Source organism: Aethalodelphis obliquidens, unplaced genomic scaffold (assembly GCF_003676395.1).
Source record: "Aethalodelphis obliquidens isolate GAN/ISIS:26980383/991018 unplaced genomic scaffold, ASM367639v1 scaffold1, whole genome shotgun sequence".
NCBI lineage: Eukaryota > Metazoa > Chordata > Mammalia > Artiodactyla > Delphinidae > Aethalodelphis > Aethalodelphis obliquidens.
In genome coordinates, this window is record NW_020837945.1 from 68,406,193 (window position 1) to 68,425,562 (window position 19,370).

Genomic DNA, 19,370 nt, shown 5'->3' on the forward strand with positions numbered 1-19,370 from the left:
GTATTTTTTATGTCTCTCTATTTTATGCAGAAGTTAGCACGTTATGGCCTGTTGTGTATATCCCAGCAGTCTACCCACATCAGAGTGTAGGGGAGCTTCTTTGTCCTCCTTTACCACGCTCAGCCCTCCATCGTGCAGAAGGACTGCAGTTTACCTACCAAGGGACACTGGGTTCTTCTAGTCTTTGCTATGACAAATCATCTACAATGAATACCTTGGAATGTACGTAATTTTGCATGTGTCCAGGTGTATTGGAAAGATAGATTCCCTGAAGTGGAGTTGGTGATGTTTTCAGGGATTGGTGTTTTGAGCCCAGGTTTTGGAACCTAGGTTTCTTGGTGTTGGTCTGGGACTGTGGTCTGGCTGGTGACTCATTCTAAAGCTTCATTTTGCCATCAGCGCTACCTGACATTGGATGTGCACGGGCTGAGAGTGGTTTGCCCTCTCCCTGCCACTTCGCATCGCTTCAGACCAGGGTGGCTGAAGCCACCGGTGGGGCCTCGTCCAAAGCACCAGAGAGGGCTTCTGAAGGTGCCGTCAGACCCAGGCTCTGCCGTAGGGTGGGGCTGGCAGGTTCCACTGTGTCAGCTGCGTGGGAGGGCTGCAGATCCCATTGCGTGGGCAACATTGGTCTCATGAATTCTCAGCCCTGGCTGCTGGAACTTTACACTTTTTTTCTACTGTAAGCTCTCAGAGGCAGGAAGCAATGGTTGTCTTTTCACATCTGTCATCCTAAAGCGTTTTCTCAAAGTAGCGATTAGGTGCTCTGGCAAAGGTGTTCATAAAGCATCAGGGAGTTTGTGTCACGAGCAGCCTCATCCTCAACTCTGGAGCAAGAGAGGGCGGCTGTGAGCCTCCCCCGTCACAACAGCTGGTGACATAGATGTCAGCACATGGCTGTCCCAGGTGGAGGCAGGCTCCAGGGAGGTTACGCACCAGCCCGAGGTTTTGCAGCTCGTGGTGGCAGAGCGCGGATTTGGACTGACTTCTGAGCCTGGCCCTTTCTGCTCCAGCATTCTGCCTCTGGAGAACCAGATAACTTTGCTCCAGTCTCTAGGAAGGGTTCGTGATGTATGCTGTCATAGTTAGGGTGCCTTGTTCCCCTGGGCCCCACCCTTCCTCATTACGACCCTCCTCCCACCCTGGTCAGTGAACGCCCTGCACCCGCCTCCCCGGCCCCCAGCCCTTCCCGGGTATTTGGTCTTTGTCAGACACCTGGCCTCTGCCTTTCCTCCTCACCACCACCCCTCCCGTCTAACGCCCTCTCCCCGCTCCCCGCCCTGTGGGCACCACGCAGCACAAGGGTTAACTTTGCCAAAGGTCACTCTTTGCTGTTGCTGTTTATTCTTGCCAGTTGGCTGAGAGTTTGAAAGAGCTTGAGATGCTAAGGAATGCCCCCGGTTCTAGGGAGGAAGTGAGGTTTCTTGATCTGCCCAGAGGGCTGCAGCTGAAGCGACTGTTTGCCACAGGCTATCAGCTGAGCACCTCTGGGCTCTGAGGGGACGGTGGAGGTGGGCAGGGCCGAGGAGTCCTGCTCCACTCCTCCGGGGGGTCGCGGTGCGCCCCTGAAGCCGGCCATGCGAGCCGCTGGGGGTAAGGGCTGCGCGGGCCCCGGCGCGTGCTCTGAGCTCTGCCTGTTTTTGGTCTTCCAGTCCACAGCCGCCACAGCCCCAGGTCCCCGAGACTCCCTGGGCAGATGAGGGCGGCTCCGTTTATCACCTGACCGATGAAGACTTTGACCAGTTTGTGAAGGAACACTCCTCTGTGCTCGTCCTGTTCCACGCCCCATGTGAGTGGAACCTTGCTCCTCTCTGCCACTGCCTCCCTCCCTCGGCCGCTGCAGGGCGGGCGCCGCTCTGAGCCTTTAGATATTACCTAGGACGGCAATCATCCCTCAGCTTACAGGTGGGGAAACTGAGGCCCCAAGAGGGCCCGAATCTTGCCCAGTACTTGCAAGGGCACAGTGAGGCCAGGGCTGGAGCCTCAGACCCCGCAGCACCTAGAACAGCTTCTTTCTGCTTCAGCTGGCGTCCGTCACAGCCTGAAGCAGCCTTTGTGCATCAAGGAAGGAAAACATGTGAATGCCGTAAAATGTGTTGGCCGTATTGGCTGAAAAGCCCTGTAGCTCAGGAGTTTTCTAGGCCAGTGTCCTCCCCGTTCCCGTGGAGAATGGAAAATTGATTGTAATTCGTTTCTCAAAGGGAGAAGGCTGCTTCTGGAAAGGTGAGCAAGGGGATGACAGCCCCTGGGCACAGAGTTCCAGGGAGCAGCTCCTGGGAAAGGTGGGCCCATCCTGATGGGTGAAGAAGGTGGGTCCCCAGCACCCTGGGACAGAGTGCATGTGTGTGGGGTGCTCCTCTCTCATAGCTTCTTGCCAGCTCTTGGGCCCAGTGATGGTGGGTAAGAGGGAAAAAAAGCAAAAAGAACTACTTCACGGATCAGTGTCATAATTGCCCAGTCCACAGAGGCATCTTTAGTGAGAGAATACTTTATTAATCATCTTTGTCATAGAGACCCTTACGCTATTCATTGTGTATTGCCTTACGGTGGCCAAGTGGCTGCCCGCAGGGTCATCTCCTTTTATCTCACCCACAGTGCTGCAAAGCGAGTATGATTAGCCCCACTTTACAGACAAAGAGACTATTGCATGGAGAAATGGCACTGCTCTGTGAGTCCTGCACTGCTGAGCCCTGGCCTTCCCGTCTTCCGCTTCCCCTGTAGTATCACATGGGTTTGGTCAATCAGGAATTGTTCATATACAGACCACTACTGGGGATTTCCCCAAGTCCTCCTTTCTTATAAGTGCCAAATTCTTAAGAGAATCCAAAGGAAAATTATTTTGGGCCTTTATTCTTCTGACTATCTAGAAAAATGACCGCAAAAAACCTAAAAAAAACCCCCAAAACATGAAGTTTCAAAGGGCCTCCTAATTAGGGGCAATGTCAGAGAGGGCCTTAGGAGCACATCACGCCCAGCCCTGCAAGGGCTCAGTGAGGGCATCCCTGTGGTTGAAGGTACCTGATGAATGCCCGCCAGGCAGCACTGCAGTGCTCTCCCCGCTGAGGTGTGCTCTCCCGGCCAGTCTCAGCGTTGCTGATGGAGGCGCAGGGAGTCACGCTGCATCCAGAGCTGAACTCACCCTGCCTGTGTCCCTGTCCCAGCAGGAGAAGCAGATACCAGCTCACTGTTTTCGGTTCCCCCCGGGAACTTCCCCCCTGTGTGTCAGTGCTTCCAGTCTGTGTTGAGAGCCGTCTGGCTCCTGGAAGAGCGCAGAGTGGTTTGAGCAGTGCTTTATGCATCACAGCGTGAAGAGTACGTATCCCCTTTGATGACTCCTAACAACATGTACCTGATAGATTGGAATTGTTTAATAATTGTTTATGAAGCCCTTTCTTTATAGAACCCTGGTTGCAGACCCACAAAAATTTTGGTCTGTGTTCTTTCTTGTACTCTTAGGTTGTAAGCAATCCATTGTAGTACCTGATGCTTGCGGGGTCTGGACCCCAGAGCCTGGCTATAGAGTTCTTCCCTGCCGCCTCCCCTTATAATGCACCCTCCTCGCTCTCTGAACCAGAATGATCATCACTCCCCCAATCCAAGTCACCTATGGGTATAGAGTAAGGGCTTAATGAATGAGAAAACGAACAAGTGAGGTTGTTGAGAGCTAAATTAGAGAACGAGAACTAGAAACCAGATAGCAGCTTTTGTTTTCCCCATTAGTCTTTGTTACTGAGTACACTACCCTTGTTGAGAGGGTTCCGATTCAAATTTAGGAAATGGAAATATCTGAGGCTTCTATTGGTGGGTGTCTGCCTGTTAGGGACCCTGCATTCTCTGATGAGGTGTGTGTCAGCCCCCCGGCTTTGCCTCTGTGTGTGTGTGTGTGTGTGTGTGTGTGTGTATGTATTTCTGTTGGACTGGCAGAGTGAGAGGGATCAGGGCAAAAGCCCGAGGTGAAGCTCCCTGAAGAACTGCCTGTTTAAATTCCCATCCGATGGGAGTGGCTTTTCATTAAATAATCTCTCTACACAGTCCTCCTCCTTTATCTGGGAGTGTGGGCTTTAGAAGGGATGGACTGTACATGGTTCAGAGAGGAATCTGAGCCCAGGAGGGGTGAACTGACAGCAGGGCCCTCTTAGCTGCCTAGCTGGGCATCTCGTGCCGGAGTGTTCCCGAGAGCAAACACTGATCAGAAAACCACTTTTGTGGTGTTTGAGGGACCTAGAGAAAAGGACAAATGTCAGGAGGCCAGAGACTGGCAGTGCTGGCTCATGTTTCCCAAGCCAATAAAATGTGAATTCCGGAAATTACAGTGTTACAGGTGCCGATCCCAGACCAAATAGGGAGTGGTTAAGAAACAGACCATTTTGGAGACCTAGGAAAACAAGTTGGGATCTATCAACATAGAAGACCATAGATTCTACTAAGGATTGCCACATGTGCTTGGTTTGTTTCTTGGGATAGGATTGCTAAGTTGATGAATTAGTGTGTCTTTCTTTTATCAAAAATGAATTGTTGTTTTCCTAAGTGCAGTAGGGAGAACCAGGCAGGATGCGGCCACCATGAGGGGACCATCCCCTTGGTGCTCTGTGACTGTGAGTCTGGCCTGGTTCTGTCTGGAGGGTGGTACTTGTTTTTTTATAAGCAGTTTTGTTGAAACTATAAAAAGCAAGGCAAGCTTTCAAATCTGCAAGGATTAGAGTTGGAAAAAGGAAGCTAGTTAAAATATCGAACAATGGTATTAAGATTTTAAAAGATCCCCACAGACTGAAATAGTGGAGCTCAAACTAAAAAGCTGAATTTATCTTGATGCCTTTTTGATAATTAAAAAGGAGTGTGTGTATGTTTTTGTTTTTTTTGCGGTACGCGGGCCTCTCACTGTTGTGGCCTCTCCCGTTGCGGAGCACAGGCTCCGGACGCGCAGGCTCAGCGGCCGTGGCTTACGGGCCCAGCCGCTCCGCGGCATGTGGGATCTTCCCGGACCAGGGCACGAACCCGTGTCCCCTGCATCGGCAGGCGGACTCTCAACCACTGCGCCACCAGGGAGGCCCCATGTATGTTTTATAAAGGGATAATATAGGAAAATATAGAGAAGAGGATTAACATTATTCCTGATACAGACTCCCAGAAAGAGCCATGGTCTCTCTTTGCAGTGTTATTTCTGTACAGAAGACGTGCTCAGTGTTCGTTTCTTTCCGGGTCCCACTTGCCTGGAACCTTGTTTGGCTGCCTTCGGAGGAGCCGTACTCCTCGGTTCTTGGCAGGAAAGGCACCTGGGCCGCTGGTTGTTGCATATTAGTAAACACCTCCATGGGCCCCCTGCTTCTTTGCCCTCTTTTCCAGCTTTCCTGCCACTTTAATTCCCATCTCAGCCTTTCCTCCCTTCCCCTCCCAGCTGGAGTCCCTTAGAAACCCCACACAGATTCTTCTGCAGCCTGTACTCCTGGTGCCTGAGTTGTCATTGAACAGATAAGCTCAGCCCCCCAGCACAGTGCGGGGCCCTCCACGTACGTGAGCTCCAGTCCCGGCCCCGCTCACACCGAGGGAGCAGGGAGAGCCAAGATTCGCAGGCAAGTGTGCCCTCCAGAGCCCACTGTCCAGGATCCTGGGCCTCCTGGGAAGGACAGTGTAATGCAAGCAGTGACCTCCTAGAGGACCGTGGACACCATGCGGTGCGAGGACAGAGCCCGGGCCCCTCTGCCGTCCATCTGGCCCTCGGCGCGGGGCCCTGAGTGGGTGAGGGAGGCCACGGCACCAGGCCTGGCCCCCTGATCCCACAGAGCACTAAGTGGTGTCCGAAGAGGGCGAGGCAGCAGGCCACCGCCCTGTGGTGACTTTTGTTTCTTTCCGCAGCGTTCTGAACGAGAAGAGTCACTGTACATTGTTACTCGTCTTCTCTTGTCACTGTCCGTTTTGCTGCAGTAATGTCTACCTGCTTCTCCCTCTCCCTGTACCTGCAGCCCTGCGTTAGGCCCGGAAGGACATGGTGCTGTAATGACACCCCCCCCCCCCCCGAGTGAGTGTCACTCGCGTGGGGAGGTAGAAGGGACAAAGTGGGGCTTCCAGGAATGGGGACCCTGAGGAGCAGCCTGTCTCTCCCATGTGGGTGCTGACGGGGCAGACAGGGGCCTAAGAAGGAGCTGCTGTGGCACCAGGGCACCTGCCCCTTCCCCAGGGCTACGGCAGCCCGTCCACAGCTCTGCCCCTTTCCTTGGCAACGGGCCGCCTGGGATGAGATGTTTCCCTTGCCATAACTCCCAGCAGCAGGAGGGTGCTGGAGGCCACAGGGCCTGACCTGCCTTCCAGGGCTGGGCTGCCTCTCTGGATTCGGCAGCAGGTCCCTGTCAGACTCCAGAATTTCTGCTTCTTACTTCATTTATGTCTTATTCCCAAGTAATATGTGATCTCTGTAGACAATGTAGACGGTACAGAGAAATATAAATGATTAAGGAAAAAAACTACTTATAATCCCATAGGTAGGAACCACTTTCCATTTTTTGTCATCATTCTTCCTAGTTGCATTTTCTTTTATCATTCCCTCGTTTTTAACTTTTATTTTTTTAAATTACCATAAAGTTAAATTGATTTGTTTTCCTAACACGTGGAGACTTGTGTAACCATCTTGCTGTAAAACTCCTTTGTGCTACCACTTTTATTTTTTAATTACGCAGATAATTTAAGAACAATATTAACAACATTCCTGTTATTGGCAGTGCAAGGTTCAAGGGATGCATAAGAATATGGTGTGAAGAGTGAGAGTCCCCTCCGCGCCCGGCCTCCCTTCCCAGGTTTGACCAGTGCTGCCAGTTGGTTATCCTCCTCCTCCTGTGCTTCTTCCTAAACAACAGGAATCATTTCTTATCCATTTTTCTGTGATTTGCATTTTTTTCACTTACCAGTAAGTAGGTCTTAAAGATAATTTTGTGTAAATGTAGATGTTAGCATATAAATCTACCTCAATCTTTTAAACTAACAAATAGTATTTTATAATTTACATATGCCATAGATTTTAAACCATCCCCGTCATAGACATCTATTTCCAGTCTTTGTTCAAACAATGCAGTGAACATTTGTAAACATATGGATTTGGGAGCGTGTCTAAACGTTTAGGCACGTTAGCCTCCCAGAAGGGAAGGTGCTGCGCCTTGGGGTAAGTGTGCTTGAGCCTTGATAGATACCTGCCGACTTCCCTCCAGAAAGGGCTCACCACACCTGGCAGTGCATGGCGGAGCCTGCATCCCCGCCAGTCGTGGATGCTATCAGCTGTCTGCATTCCTGCTAAAAAGGGCAAAGGGGCAACTTGTCCACAGCTCCCTGGCTTCCAGGGGTGGTGAGCATCTCTTCATGTGGTAATCAGCCTTCCATGTTTCTTCTGTGAACCACCTGTTCATTCCCTTTGCCCATTTTTCTACTGGGTTGTCTTTTTCTTCTTGACCTAGAGCTCCATACTTATGGATATTAATCTTTATCTATTTTCTGGGTTCCAGATGTTCTCTGTTAGTCTGTTGCTTACTTTAACTTTCTTTATGCTGCCTTTCAGTGTACAAAAGCATTACATTTTCGGGACTTCCCTGGCGGTCCAGTGGTTGAGACTTCACCTTCCAACTCAGGGGTGTGCGGGTTCGAGCCCTGGTCGGGGAGCTAAGATCCCATGTGCCTCATGGCCAAAAAACCAAAAACATAAAACAGAAACAATATTGTAACAAATTCAATAAAGACTTTAAAAATGGTCCACATCAAAAAAAAAAAAACTTTTAAAAAAAAAGAGCACTAGATTTTTGTAGTCAGATAAAAGCTAGAATGTTTATTGAGCACTTGCTGTGGATCAGACATTGTTTGAAGCACTTTCCATATATTAACTCGTTTAATCTTCACAGCAAATCCTGTGAAGTGGATATCATGATTATCCCCATTTTACAGGTTAGGAAAGGGAGGCACCAAGAGGTTGAGAAGGTTGCAAAAGGTCACATAGCCAAAAAGGTAGAGCCAGGATTAAAACCCAAGTTCTAGAGGCCACAGCCTCATCACCAAGCCCTCTGCGAGCCTGCCTTTTCCCATCCTGACATCCAGGATATAAAAATAGTGCCCTGCATTTTGTGGTAATATTTTTGCTTTTCTTATTTTGCTTAATTCATCTGGATTTTTTTTTTTTTTTTTTTGCGGTACACGGGCCTCTCACTGCTGTGGCCTCTCCCGTTGTGGAGCACAGGCTCCAGACGCGCAGGCTCAGCGACCATGGCTCACGGGCCCAGCCGCTCCGCGGCATGTGGGATCTTCCCAGATCGGGGCACGAACCCGTGTCCCCTGCATCGGCGGGCGGACTCTCAACCACTGTGCCACCAGGGAAGCCCCAATTCATCTGGATTTTTCATTTGTTGTGCCATGTGGGAGGAAGGGATTTCATTTCATTTGTTAAGTTCTTTTTTCCTTGCTTTTTCCTTTACATTTTTCTTAACATTATCTTGTAAGTATTTTCTTATGTTATTAAAAATGCTTATTTGTACATACTTTTTGTGGTCACATAATATGCCATTATATAATGGCACCATAAATTACCTAACCAGCACCATAATGTTGAAGGTTTGAGTTTACTCTATTTCCCCACTATAAATCAGGCTGCAGAGAGCATTTTCATGCATAATTATTTGTCCACATGTCAGATTATTTCCTTAGGGTAGAATCCTGGAAGAAAAAATTTTAAAGCTTGTTATCTACATTTTACACTAATGTAAAGGAAGAAGAAAAAAATCCCAACTTTCTCTTCGTGCAAGAAGAGGGCTGCGTGGTAGATGAGGCATTCATCAGTGTGTGTCTGCCCCAGAGTGTCTGAGTGTCTACAAGTCAGCTTTGGTGCATATACAGCAGGAAGCCTCGAAAGAGCCCAGAGGTTTCTGGGGGGCCCATCACAATGTTACAGCATCATTGTTTCTGTTAGCATCTGTAGGAGCCCCACCTCCCTGGCACACCCAAGCCAAGGTCCAGGCAAGGCAGCAGGAATGTGGGTAGGAAAATCCAGGCTCCTCTTGAGAGCCAGGTACTAGGGAGCTTTCCAAAGTAATCTGGTCTCCTGGAAAATTCTGGTTACAGGAGCCAGGAGAGTCTCCATAGCTGGCCTGCAATAAAATCGTAGGTGTAACTGAAGTTAACGGAATCCAGAGGGATCTGAAGGTTTGGGATTGACGGGAAGCCAACATTCCCACAGCCAGAAAAGAGTGTGGTCAAGGAACTGACGGGCAGCCTCTTTGCCAGGTCATGAAAGTCAGTGTAAGTGCACTTACAAGCTGATAAAAAACCCAACAAGGAAGTTTGGCAGTAAAACTTAATGGCCCATCAAATCACAATCAGGACAGTAAAACGCAGTGGGCTGGAGTCCTGCTCCGGCTTCTGACCGTCCTCCTCTGGCTCTCCTGCAGCCCACACGGCCAGGACAGCCTGAAGGCCAGGCCCGGAGGCTGTGGTCAAGGCAGTCACTGCTCATGACCCACAGTTCCCCAGGCCAGGCGGGTGCCAGCGAGGGAGACGTTTGCTCTGCCAGGGCCTCTCTCCTTCTTGGGGCCTGGCTGGTCTCATCGTCACAAACTCTGTTTACAGAGGTTTATTGCTTAGCCTGAGTATCTTGTCTAGGGAGCAGAGGGAATTGATGTTAGTAGTGAAAACCATAATGCTATCAAGAGAACTCTTGGGAATGTATGGTAACTTCAGAACAACATCCAGAGATGTTGGAGATTTCCAAAGATGTTTTCCAGACCTAGTAAGGATCGGGGGAAGTGTATATAAATGGTGGTGTGGAGAGGAGCGTATGCACATAGTAACTGGTTTGGCTCCTAGTTTTACTAAGTAGAGGTGTTTAGTTAAACTAGCAACTCTTTGGTGTGACTTTTGCCCCAAAAGGATTTAGTTCAGTTAAACCTTGTGTGCACAGGTATAACCTGAACAACACAGCCATGAGGTTCATTCATTCACAAAGTGTGTGGGATGCCATCCTCAGTGGTGAGTGAGACGGATGTCGAAGCCTGTAGAGAGCTTATATCCACTTGGGGGATTGGAAGTTTCAAGTAAGCACATTACTCCAGCTGTTTTGAGTACAGTCAAGGAAATAAGCAGGCCATTGGAAGTGAGTGTGATGGGTTGAGGCTTCTTGGGGTTAGGTGGTCAGGTGGTCAGGGAATTTCTCTGAAGAAGTGAAATTTGAACTAAAGCCTGCGTGATGTGAAGTGATCTGCCACGCAGAGTCCTGAGGGAAGATCGTGTTCCAGGCAAACAGCCCGATAAGAGCCATGGGGGTAGAAATGAGCTTGGTGAGATAGGAAAGCAGAAAGAGGCCACAGGCTGCAGAGTAGAGGACAGGAGGGAGATGGCCTGAGTTGAGGTTGGAGGGTAGGAAAGTCCAACAGTGTGGGACTTGTGGCTGTGAGAAGGAGTTTGGATTTCGATCCACTTGTGATGGGAGCCATTGGAAAGTTTTTTGTTTTTTTTTTTTAATTTTATTTATTTATTTATTTTTGGCTGCATTGGGTCTTCGTCGCTGTGTGCAGGCTTTCTCTAGTTGCAGCGAGCGGGAGCTACTCTTCGTTGCGGTGCGCGGGCTTCTCATTGCAGTGGCTTCTCTCATTGTGGAGCATGGGCTCTAGGCGCACGGGCTTCAGCAGTTGCGGCTCGCGGGCTCAGTAGTTGTGGCTCACGGGCTCTAGAGTTCAGGCTTAGTAGTTAGTTGTGGCGCACGAGCTTAGTTGCTCCGCGGCATGTGGGATCTTCCCGGGCCAGGGATCGAACCCTTGTCCCCTGCATTGGCAGGCAGATTCTCAACCACTGCGCCACCGGGGAAGCCCCATTAGAAAGTTTTGACCAAGGGAATTTGATATGACTTATGATTTGAAAAGATGCCCTGGCCGCCCCTAAATACCAAGAGACAGCAATATAATAGTCACAGGGCACTACAAAATGAAATGCCATAGGAGGATATGAATAAGATGTCTTTTGTGAGTAGAAGAGAAATAGGTAGTTTGGTGGGGCTGGAGTGAACTGGAGACTCAAAGTAGGGGCCAGAGCCCAGGTGGACACTCCGCATGGAGAGGTCTCATCCATCAGGGCAGGGGCTGTGATGAAGTGAGCTGGGTGCTGGGGGACAGAACTTCAGGGAAAAGGTCAGCTCATGTGGTCACAGCTCCAGCCAGAAGATCCACCTTCTAATCCCATCTTGTTTAACGGTGGCCCTGGGATCCCCAGTTTATCACTATCTCCCAGAGCAGTCATTTCTGATGATCCCTGCCCTGTGTCTCATGGGGCTGCTGAGATAGTGTGTGGAAGGCCAGTGCAGAGAGCGAGCGCTTTTATTCCTTGGCAGAGTCCTGGGAGATGGGGCCAGAGGTTCAGGAGAGAGCTGTGGGTACAAGCCAAAGAATCTGGCGCCTCCTGGCATGTCCTCCAGCCACCCCTCCTGTGTCCAGTGCAGACATCGTGGGTCGATCACAGCTCTTCTTCCCAGTGAGCCAATTCTCTGTCTTAAGAGGCCCTCTCCCGCCCGCCGCCAGTAGAAGTTGGCAGGCAATGTGGAGTCTCTTTGCTTCCCCAGCGGGCAGTGGCATCAAAGGGCTGAGCCTGGCAAAGGTATGAAGGTGAACTCCCTCATCTTCAGGGGTCCTGCCTCATTGACTGGGACATTTTGGAAAGAAACAGTGGTTTTCTATGAGTGGGTTTGTCTTCTTTCCCCCCATTCCCACCCAGTCCCACCACCCACCTTGACCGTGGGGCCTGCTAGCACTGGCCTGACAGCACCAATCATAACGTGGTAGAGGAGAGGGTGCTCAGGGGAGCATCCCCTTCCTGCCCCTCCCGCCTGCCATGGAGACCACTTGGAGCCTGAAGCCCGGGTCTCCTGAGGCCTGCCCGGGCATCCTGCCTTGTGCTCTGATGGGCTGAGCGGCTCTCACTCAGGCCGCTCACTTCCTACTCTCCAGGGGAGACCGAACTCTTGGGTGACAGACCCTCCATCAGCAGGAGAGCCTCTGAGCTTCCTTTTCTCCGTGTCTCTTCATGCAGGGTGAGCTCCCTCTGCCCCTGTCAGGGGAGGTCACCTCGGGGCAGGGTTCAGGGAGCGGTCAGCCTGGAGGCAGGCCTGGGGGTTCCTTTGAGAGTTGTAGAGCCTCCTGACTGTAAGCCCCAAAGAGTGATTTATTCTTTTTATTTTAGTGAGAATCAAAAAAAAAAAAAGTTTAAGTCTTAATATATGTCATGTTAAGTCAGTAGAATCCTCCTTAGGATATCCAGTTTACTCCAGACATGCGGATCTTGGTGGAAGGATACCTGAGCCTGGACACCTGTGGGGACAGCGCGTCGTTCTTCTATGGCCCCCCGCCGGGAAAGTGACTGCCTCTCAGTCAGCCCTTCGTTGCCTTGCCCTCTTAACCAGGGGTCTATGCGTGGGTCAGGGCATTCGGAGCCCTCTGCAGTTATTCATCAGTATGGAACATGTATGCATCAGTACGGGAGAAGTGGGGGAGAAGCTTAAATTCTCAACAATGTCAGTGACCCAGAAAAGCCCGGAGTCTGCCCCGAGCGGAGGAGGATGCTCTCCCTTTTGCTGTTGTGGGCGGCTGCTGCCTGCAGGGAGAGAGGCCCGCTGGGAGTCCCCAGCTGGACCACGGTCTGTGTGCTTTCCATCTGGGGCACGGCTCAGTGAAACAGAAATAGCACTGCGTGCTCTACATGCTTCAGGTACATCCTGTTAAATGGACTTTTGTGGTCACTCTCGAGACTCTGCATAGCATCTGTGTATAAGATTGGTTCTGCGGGGAAATCACATTTTCAGTTCCAAACAAACAATTTACCAAAACAAAACAAAAAATGCTTTTGTAACTCAGTTGTTTAGAAAGTGCAAATGGGTTGTGATAACACTAAGTGTTCATTTCTGGAAAATAATGTTCTTACATTTTAATATCATGATGACTTTGATACCTGAATGGTTCACGGGGGTCCCAAGTGGGCTCTAGTCAGACCAGGAGCCCACGGGTGTCCCTCCCCCTTGCTTGGGCCCATTTGAGAAGGACCAACATGTTGGTACGGCTGAGAATTGTAGCCACTCCCTGGGCTGGATTCCATCAGTGAGTTTCCTCCACCGAGTCATCTCATGGCTCCCCCAGAGCACTCTGTCCAGAGGAGGGCTTGACAACACTGGCCAGGGTTTTCTGTTATCATCGTGTGTGTGTGTGTTGAGGGGGGCAGTTAGGGTAGCCACTGTGAGGCCCCTTGTCTCTGGGAGGAACAAGTTGAGAATGGACTAAGGAAGTTGGAACAGGCAGGAATGGAACGGACCTGTTTTTGTCTCAGTGCCATGTGGAGCTGAGCTCTGCAGGAATGACCTTGGAGGAGAGAGGAATTTTTGTCCCAGCCAAGTGCTCAGATGGAGGCAGGAAAGCTGTTTACATGGCCCAGTGGCTCCTGGAGGGTGTGGGAGGTCTTCTCTGATAATACTGGTATGTGTCTGTCTGCCTTCCTTTGTTTCTTTCTCTTTTTGGTCCAGATTCTTTTTTTTTAAATTAAAGTATAGTTGATTTACAATATTATATTAGTTTCAGGTATACAACATAGTGATTCAATATTTTTATAGATTGTACTCCATTTAAAGCTATTACAAAACAATGGCTATATTTCCCTGTGCTGTATCCTTTTTGCTTATTTATTATATACATAGTAGTTTGTATCTCTTCATCCCATACCCCTGTCTGGCTCCTTCCCCCTTCGCTCTCCCCACTGGTAACCACCAGTTTGTGCTTTATATCTGTGAGTCTGTTACTGTATCATTATATACATTTGCTTGTTTTATTCTTTTATATTTATTTATTTATTTATTTATTTATTTATTTTGCGGTACGCGGGCCTCTCACTGTTGTGGCCTCTCCCGCTGCGGAGCACAGGCTCCGGACGCGCAGGCTCAGCGGCCGTGGCTCACGGGCCCAGCCGCTCCGCGGCATGTGGGATCCTCCCGGACCGGGGCACGAACCCATGTCCCCTGCATCGGCAGGCGGACTCTCAACCACTGCGCCACCAGGGAAGCCCTTGTTTTATTCTTTTAGATTCCACATGTAAGTGATAACGTAGAGTATTTGTCTGTCTCTGTCTGACTTATTTCACTAAGCTTAATACCCTCTAGGTCCATCCACATTGTTACAAATGGCAGAATTATTTTTATGGCGGGGTAATATACCATTGTATATATGTATCTATCTTCTTTATCCATTCATCTGTTCATGGACACTTAGGCTGCTTCTGTATCTTGGCAATTGTAAATAATGCTTCTATGAACATTGGGGTGCATGTATCCTTTCAAATTAGTGTTTTTGTTTCTTTCAAATACATACCCAGGAGTGGAATTTCTGGGTCATATTGTAATTCTATTTTTAGTTTTTTGAGGCACCTCCATACTGTTTTCCCTAGTGGCTGCACCAATTTACATTCCCACCAACAGTGTACCAGGTTTCCCTTTTCTCCACATCCTTGTCAACATTTGTTATTTGTAGACTTTGATGAGGGCCATTCTGAAAGATGTGAGGTGATAACTCATTGTGGTTTTGATTTGCATTTCTCTGATGATTAGCGATGTCTTTGGGAAAATGTCTGTTCAGGTCTTTCACCCATTTTTTAATCAGGTTGTTTTTTTGTTAGGGTTTTTTTGGGGGGTTTTTTGTTTTTGTTTTTTGGGGTTTTTTTTTGATATTCAGTTGTATGAACTGTTTATGTATTTTGGATATTAACCCCTTACCAGTCATATCATTTGCAAATATTTTCTCCCATTCAGTAGGATGTCTTTTCATTTTGTCAGTGGTTTCCTTTACTGTACAAAAGCTTTTAAGTTTACTTAAGTCCCATTTGATTATTTTTGCTTTTGTTTCTTTTGCCTTAGGAGACAGATCCAAACAAATTTTGCTGCAATTTGTCAGTGTTCTGCTTGTGTTCGCTTCTAGGAGTTTTACAGTTTCAGGTTTTACATTTAGGTCTTGAATCTGTTTTGAGTTTATTTTCATATATGGTGTGAGAAAATGTAATTTTAATTTCATTCTTTTACATTTAGCTGTTCAGCTTTCCTTGCACCACTTCTTGAAGAGACTGTCTTTTCTTCTTTGTATATTTTGCCTCCTTTGTCATAGATTAATTGACCATAAGTGTGTGGGTTTATTTCTGGGATCTCTATTCTGTTTCATTGATCCATTGTGTCTGTTTTTGTGCCAATACCATACTGTTTTGATTACTGTAGCTTTGTAGTATACTCTGAAGTCAGAGAGAGTGATACCTCCAGCTGCTTTGTTCTTTTTTCTCAAGATTACTTTGGCAATTCAGGGTCTTTTGTGGTTCCATATAAATTTTATGATTATTTATTCTAGCTCTGTGAAAAATGTCATGGGTATTTTGATAGGGATTGTATTAAATCTGTGTAGATTGCTTTGGGTAGTATGGACTTTTTTTAAATTTTTATTTATTTATTTATCTTTGGCTGCATTGGGTCTTCGTTGTTACGTGCAGGCTTTCTCTAGTTGTGGCCCATGGGGGCTACTCTTCATTGCGGTGAGGAGGGCTTCTCACTGCGGTGGCTTCTCTTGTTTTGAAGCATGGGCTCTAGGCGCACAGACTTCAGTAGTTGTGGCACACAAGCTCAGTAGTTGTGTCTCGCGGGCTCTAGAGTGTAGGCTCAGTAGTTGTGGCGCATGGGCTTAGTTGCTCCACGGCATGTGGGATCTTCCCGGACCAGGGCTCGAACCCGTGTCCCCTGCATTGGCAGGCAGATTCTTAACTTCTGCGCCACCAGGGAAGTCCTAGTATGGACATTTTAACAATATTAATTCTTCCAATCCATGAGCACAGGTTATCTTTCCATTTCTCTGTATCATCTTCAGTTTCCTTTATCATTGTTTTATAGTTTTCAGAATATAGGTCTTTCACCTCCTTTGTTAAGTTTATTCCTAGGTATTCTTTCCTTTTTGATGCAGTTTTTAAACAGGATTTTTTCTTGCTCTCTTTTTCTAAGAGTTCATTATTAGTGTAAAGAAAACAACAGATTTCTGTATATTAAGCTTCTATCTTGCAACTTTACTGAATTCATTTATTAGCTCTAATAGTTTTTTGGTGGTGGTGTTAGTGTTTTCTATATATAGTATGTCATCTGAAAATAGTGACAATTTTGTTTCCTTTCCAGTTTGGATGCGATGCCTTTTATTTCTTTTTCTTGTCTGATTGCTGTGGCTAGGACTTGCAATACTATGTTGAATGAAAAGGGCAAGAGGTGGGCATCCTTGTCTTGTTCCTGATTTTAGAAGAAAGGCTTTCAGGACTTCTCTGGTGGTGCAGTGGTGAAGAATCCGCCTGCCAAGGCAGGGGACACGGGTTCAAGCCCTGGCCCAGGAAGATCCCACATACCGCGGAGCAGCGAAGCCCATGCGCCACAACTACTGAGCCTGAGCTCTAGAGCCCTCAATCCACAACTACTAAGCCCGTGTGCCACAACTACTGAAGACTGCGTGCCTAGAGCCCGTGCTCCGCAACGAAGAGTAGCCTCCGCTCACCACAACTAGAGAAAGCCCGTGCACAGCAACGAAGACCCAACACAGCCAAAAATAAATAAATAAATAAATAAATTTATAGAAGAAAGGCTTTCAGCATTTCACCATTGAGTACGTTGTTAGCTGTGGGTTTGTCATGAATGGCCTTTGTTATGTTGAGCTGTGTTCCCTCTATACCAACTTTGATGAGAGTCTTTGTCATGAATGTATGTTGAATTTTGTCAAATGCTTTTTCTACATCTATTAAGATGATCATGTGATTTTTATCCTTCCTTCTGTTAATGTGTTATATCATGTTGATTGATTTGTGGTTACTGAACCATCCTTGCATCCCTGGAATAAATTCCACTTGATCATGGTGTATGATTCTATTACAAATTCAACTTCACTACTAGTGATCAGTCTGTTCAGATAGGCTGTGTCTTCCTGATTCAGTCTTGGAAAGTTGTATGTTTCTAGAAATTTGTCCATTTCTTGTAGGTTGTCCAGTTTGTTGGTATATGATTGTAGTATTCTCTTATGATTTTTTGTATCTCTGATATCAGTTGTTATTTCTCTTCTTTCATTTATTTGGGTCCTCTTTTTTCCTTGATGAGCCTGGCTAAACGTTTATCAATTCTGTTTATCTTTGCAAAAAACCAGCTCTTGGTTTCAGTGATCTTTTGTATTGTTTTCTTGGTCTCTGTTTTATTTATTTCCTCTCTGATCTTTATTATTTCCTTCATTCTGCTGATCGTGGGGTTTGCTTGTTCTTCTTTTTCTAACTCCTTTAGATGGTAGATTAGGTTGTTTATTTGAGATTTTTCTTATTTCTTGAAGAAGACCTATATCACTATAAACCTACTTCTTATATGCATCCCATAGATTTTGGAAAGTTGTGTTTCCGTTGTCATTTATCTCGAGGCATTTTCTGATATCCTCTTCGATTTCTTCATTGACCTGTTGGTTTTTTAGTAGCATGTTGCTTGGTCTCCACGTGCCTTCCTTTCTTGTCTTTCTTTTTCCCAATAATCAGTAGTAGAATTGTGATGCTCTAAGCTCCCAAGCAGTAGCACACCCCATGAGAAGGCCAAGTCACATGTCCGCCATCCATTTAGCCTTGTCTGTGCCGCCCTACCCCCCGCTCCCAGCCAGGTTTCCCTTTAGAGTCATCTCCAGCCTGAGCCAGTCTGGTCCTACTCGCCTCACAGCCCCTTCAGCGTAGATGCCAGAGAGTACTCTTTCTACTAAAATGAAAGCAATTTACAAATGTCCTGTCATCACTGACACAAAGTGCTTGCTTCCTTTTTAATGTATCAAATGTCATTATTCATAACATATTACTGCGTTCAAGTGTTGTAAGGAGAGGAGGGCAAAGCAGTCTTTGTCCCAAGAAAATACCATTTATTTGGGAATGACAAGTCAGATCACTGTGCCTGTCATATCATACCTCTTCCCTTATTGGGATAATTGGAACTTGACGTTTTCCCATACTCTTGCTTATGTGAATTCTTATTCCCAGTTCAAGGCCCCGAATCCCTTCTGCCCTGGAGAAGATGATAGTGGTGACAGTAGCATAGTGCTGGGAAGCACACGCTGCCAGTGGCTGTGGCCTCCAACCAGATTGCTTGGGTTTTCAGCCCAGCTCTGTGACCTGTGGCTGTGTATGTAGCCTTGGGCAGTCATCCACCCTCTCAGTGCCTCAGTTTTCTCATCTGTAAAATGGAGATAATGTAGTTCATACCTTGTAGGGCTGTTGTGAGGGTATAAAGCACTTAGAGCCATGCCTGGCACACAGGACCTATATGCATATCACCAGTATTGTTGATGTAATTATTTCATTTTTGCCTCTTGTGCCCCTCCCACCCCCCCACCCCCAGTGGATCAGGCAAAAGATTTCTTTTCTCTGAGCTAGTGCTGTTCTTCTTTTCTCCTGGGTGCCCCTGGTAGCTGGGATTAGGACCCAGCTCTCTTACGGAGGCAGAGGACATCCCTGGAGCCTCTGTGCCATGGACATGGTTTCTCTTGATTTCTTCCTGCAGGGTGTGGACACTGTAAGAAAATGAAACCAGAGTTTGAGAATGCAGCAGAAGTCCTCCACGGAGAAGCAGATGTAAGCTTCCTTTCCTTAACTCCTCCACCGCTCTCTCCTGAAGAGTCAGTGATAGGAATCATTACAGTGACTTTCCCCTGCAAGCTCTGTAGCAGCTCTCCTGGCCCCTGGAGGCCTGCGGAACTTCTGTGTCCCCGAGTAGATGTGTCTTAGACAGGTGGGGCCCCTACCAGGGATGGAGGGGTGCAGAGAGATTAGGGTCACATTCCCGTACCCTTCCAGGTGACCTCTGCCAGGTCATGGCTCTGGGGTGAAGCCCCAAGTTTCTCCCTCTTTTCTGTGGGAGCCTGCCGATTGGGAACAGCCACAGTCTACACAGCCTGGTTGGTAGGGGAGATTAAAAGGCTTCATCTCAGCCCACAAATGAGAATGATGGACATGCCCGTGTCCAGTTGTTCCCGGGATGTATGAAGTTCCCGCCCTGTGAGGTTTCGGCAGGCCCTCGGTGGGTTGGCGGCTGGTGTCCGGGCTCCTCTTCTGCCAGCACCGCATCTGAGGCTGTCATGCATGGTTGGCCTCTCCCCCGTCCCAGAGCTCTGGTGTCCTTGCAGCTGTTGATGCGACCGTCAACAAGGCCCTGGCAGAAAGATTCCACATCTCCGAGTTTCCTACACTCAAGTATTTTAAGAATGGAGAGAAGTATGCAGTGCCTGCGCTCAGAACAAAGAAGAGCTTTATTGAGTGGATGCAAAAGTAAGTCTGCTGGTCTTGATAGCACATCTTGGTCC

General features: G+C 47.9%; 1 protein-coding gene across 1 annotated transcript in view; it reads left to right on the forward strand.

Annotated features, from left to right (window-relative positions):
• PDIA5 (protein disulfide isomerase family A member 5) overlaps window positions 1–19,370 on the forward strand; it is a 92,484-nt gene that overhangs the window by 57,585 nt on the left and 15,529 nt on the right. The window contains exons 11-13 of the mRNA XM_027106550.1: window positions 1,653–1,789; window positions 18,572–18,642; window positions 19,175–19,335. Coding sequence (XP_026962351.1) covers window positions 1,653–1,789; window positions 18,572–18,642; window positions 19,175–19,335 — 369 coding nt within the window. The remainder of the gene's footprint in view (window positions 1–1,652; window positions 1,790–18,571; window positions 18,643–19,174; window positions 19,336–19,370) is intronic.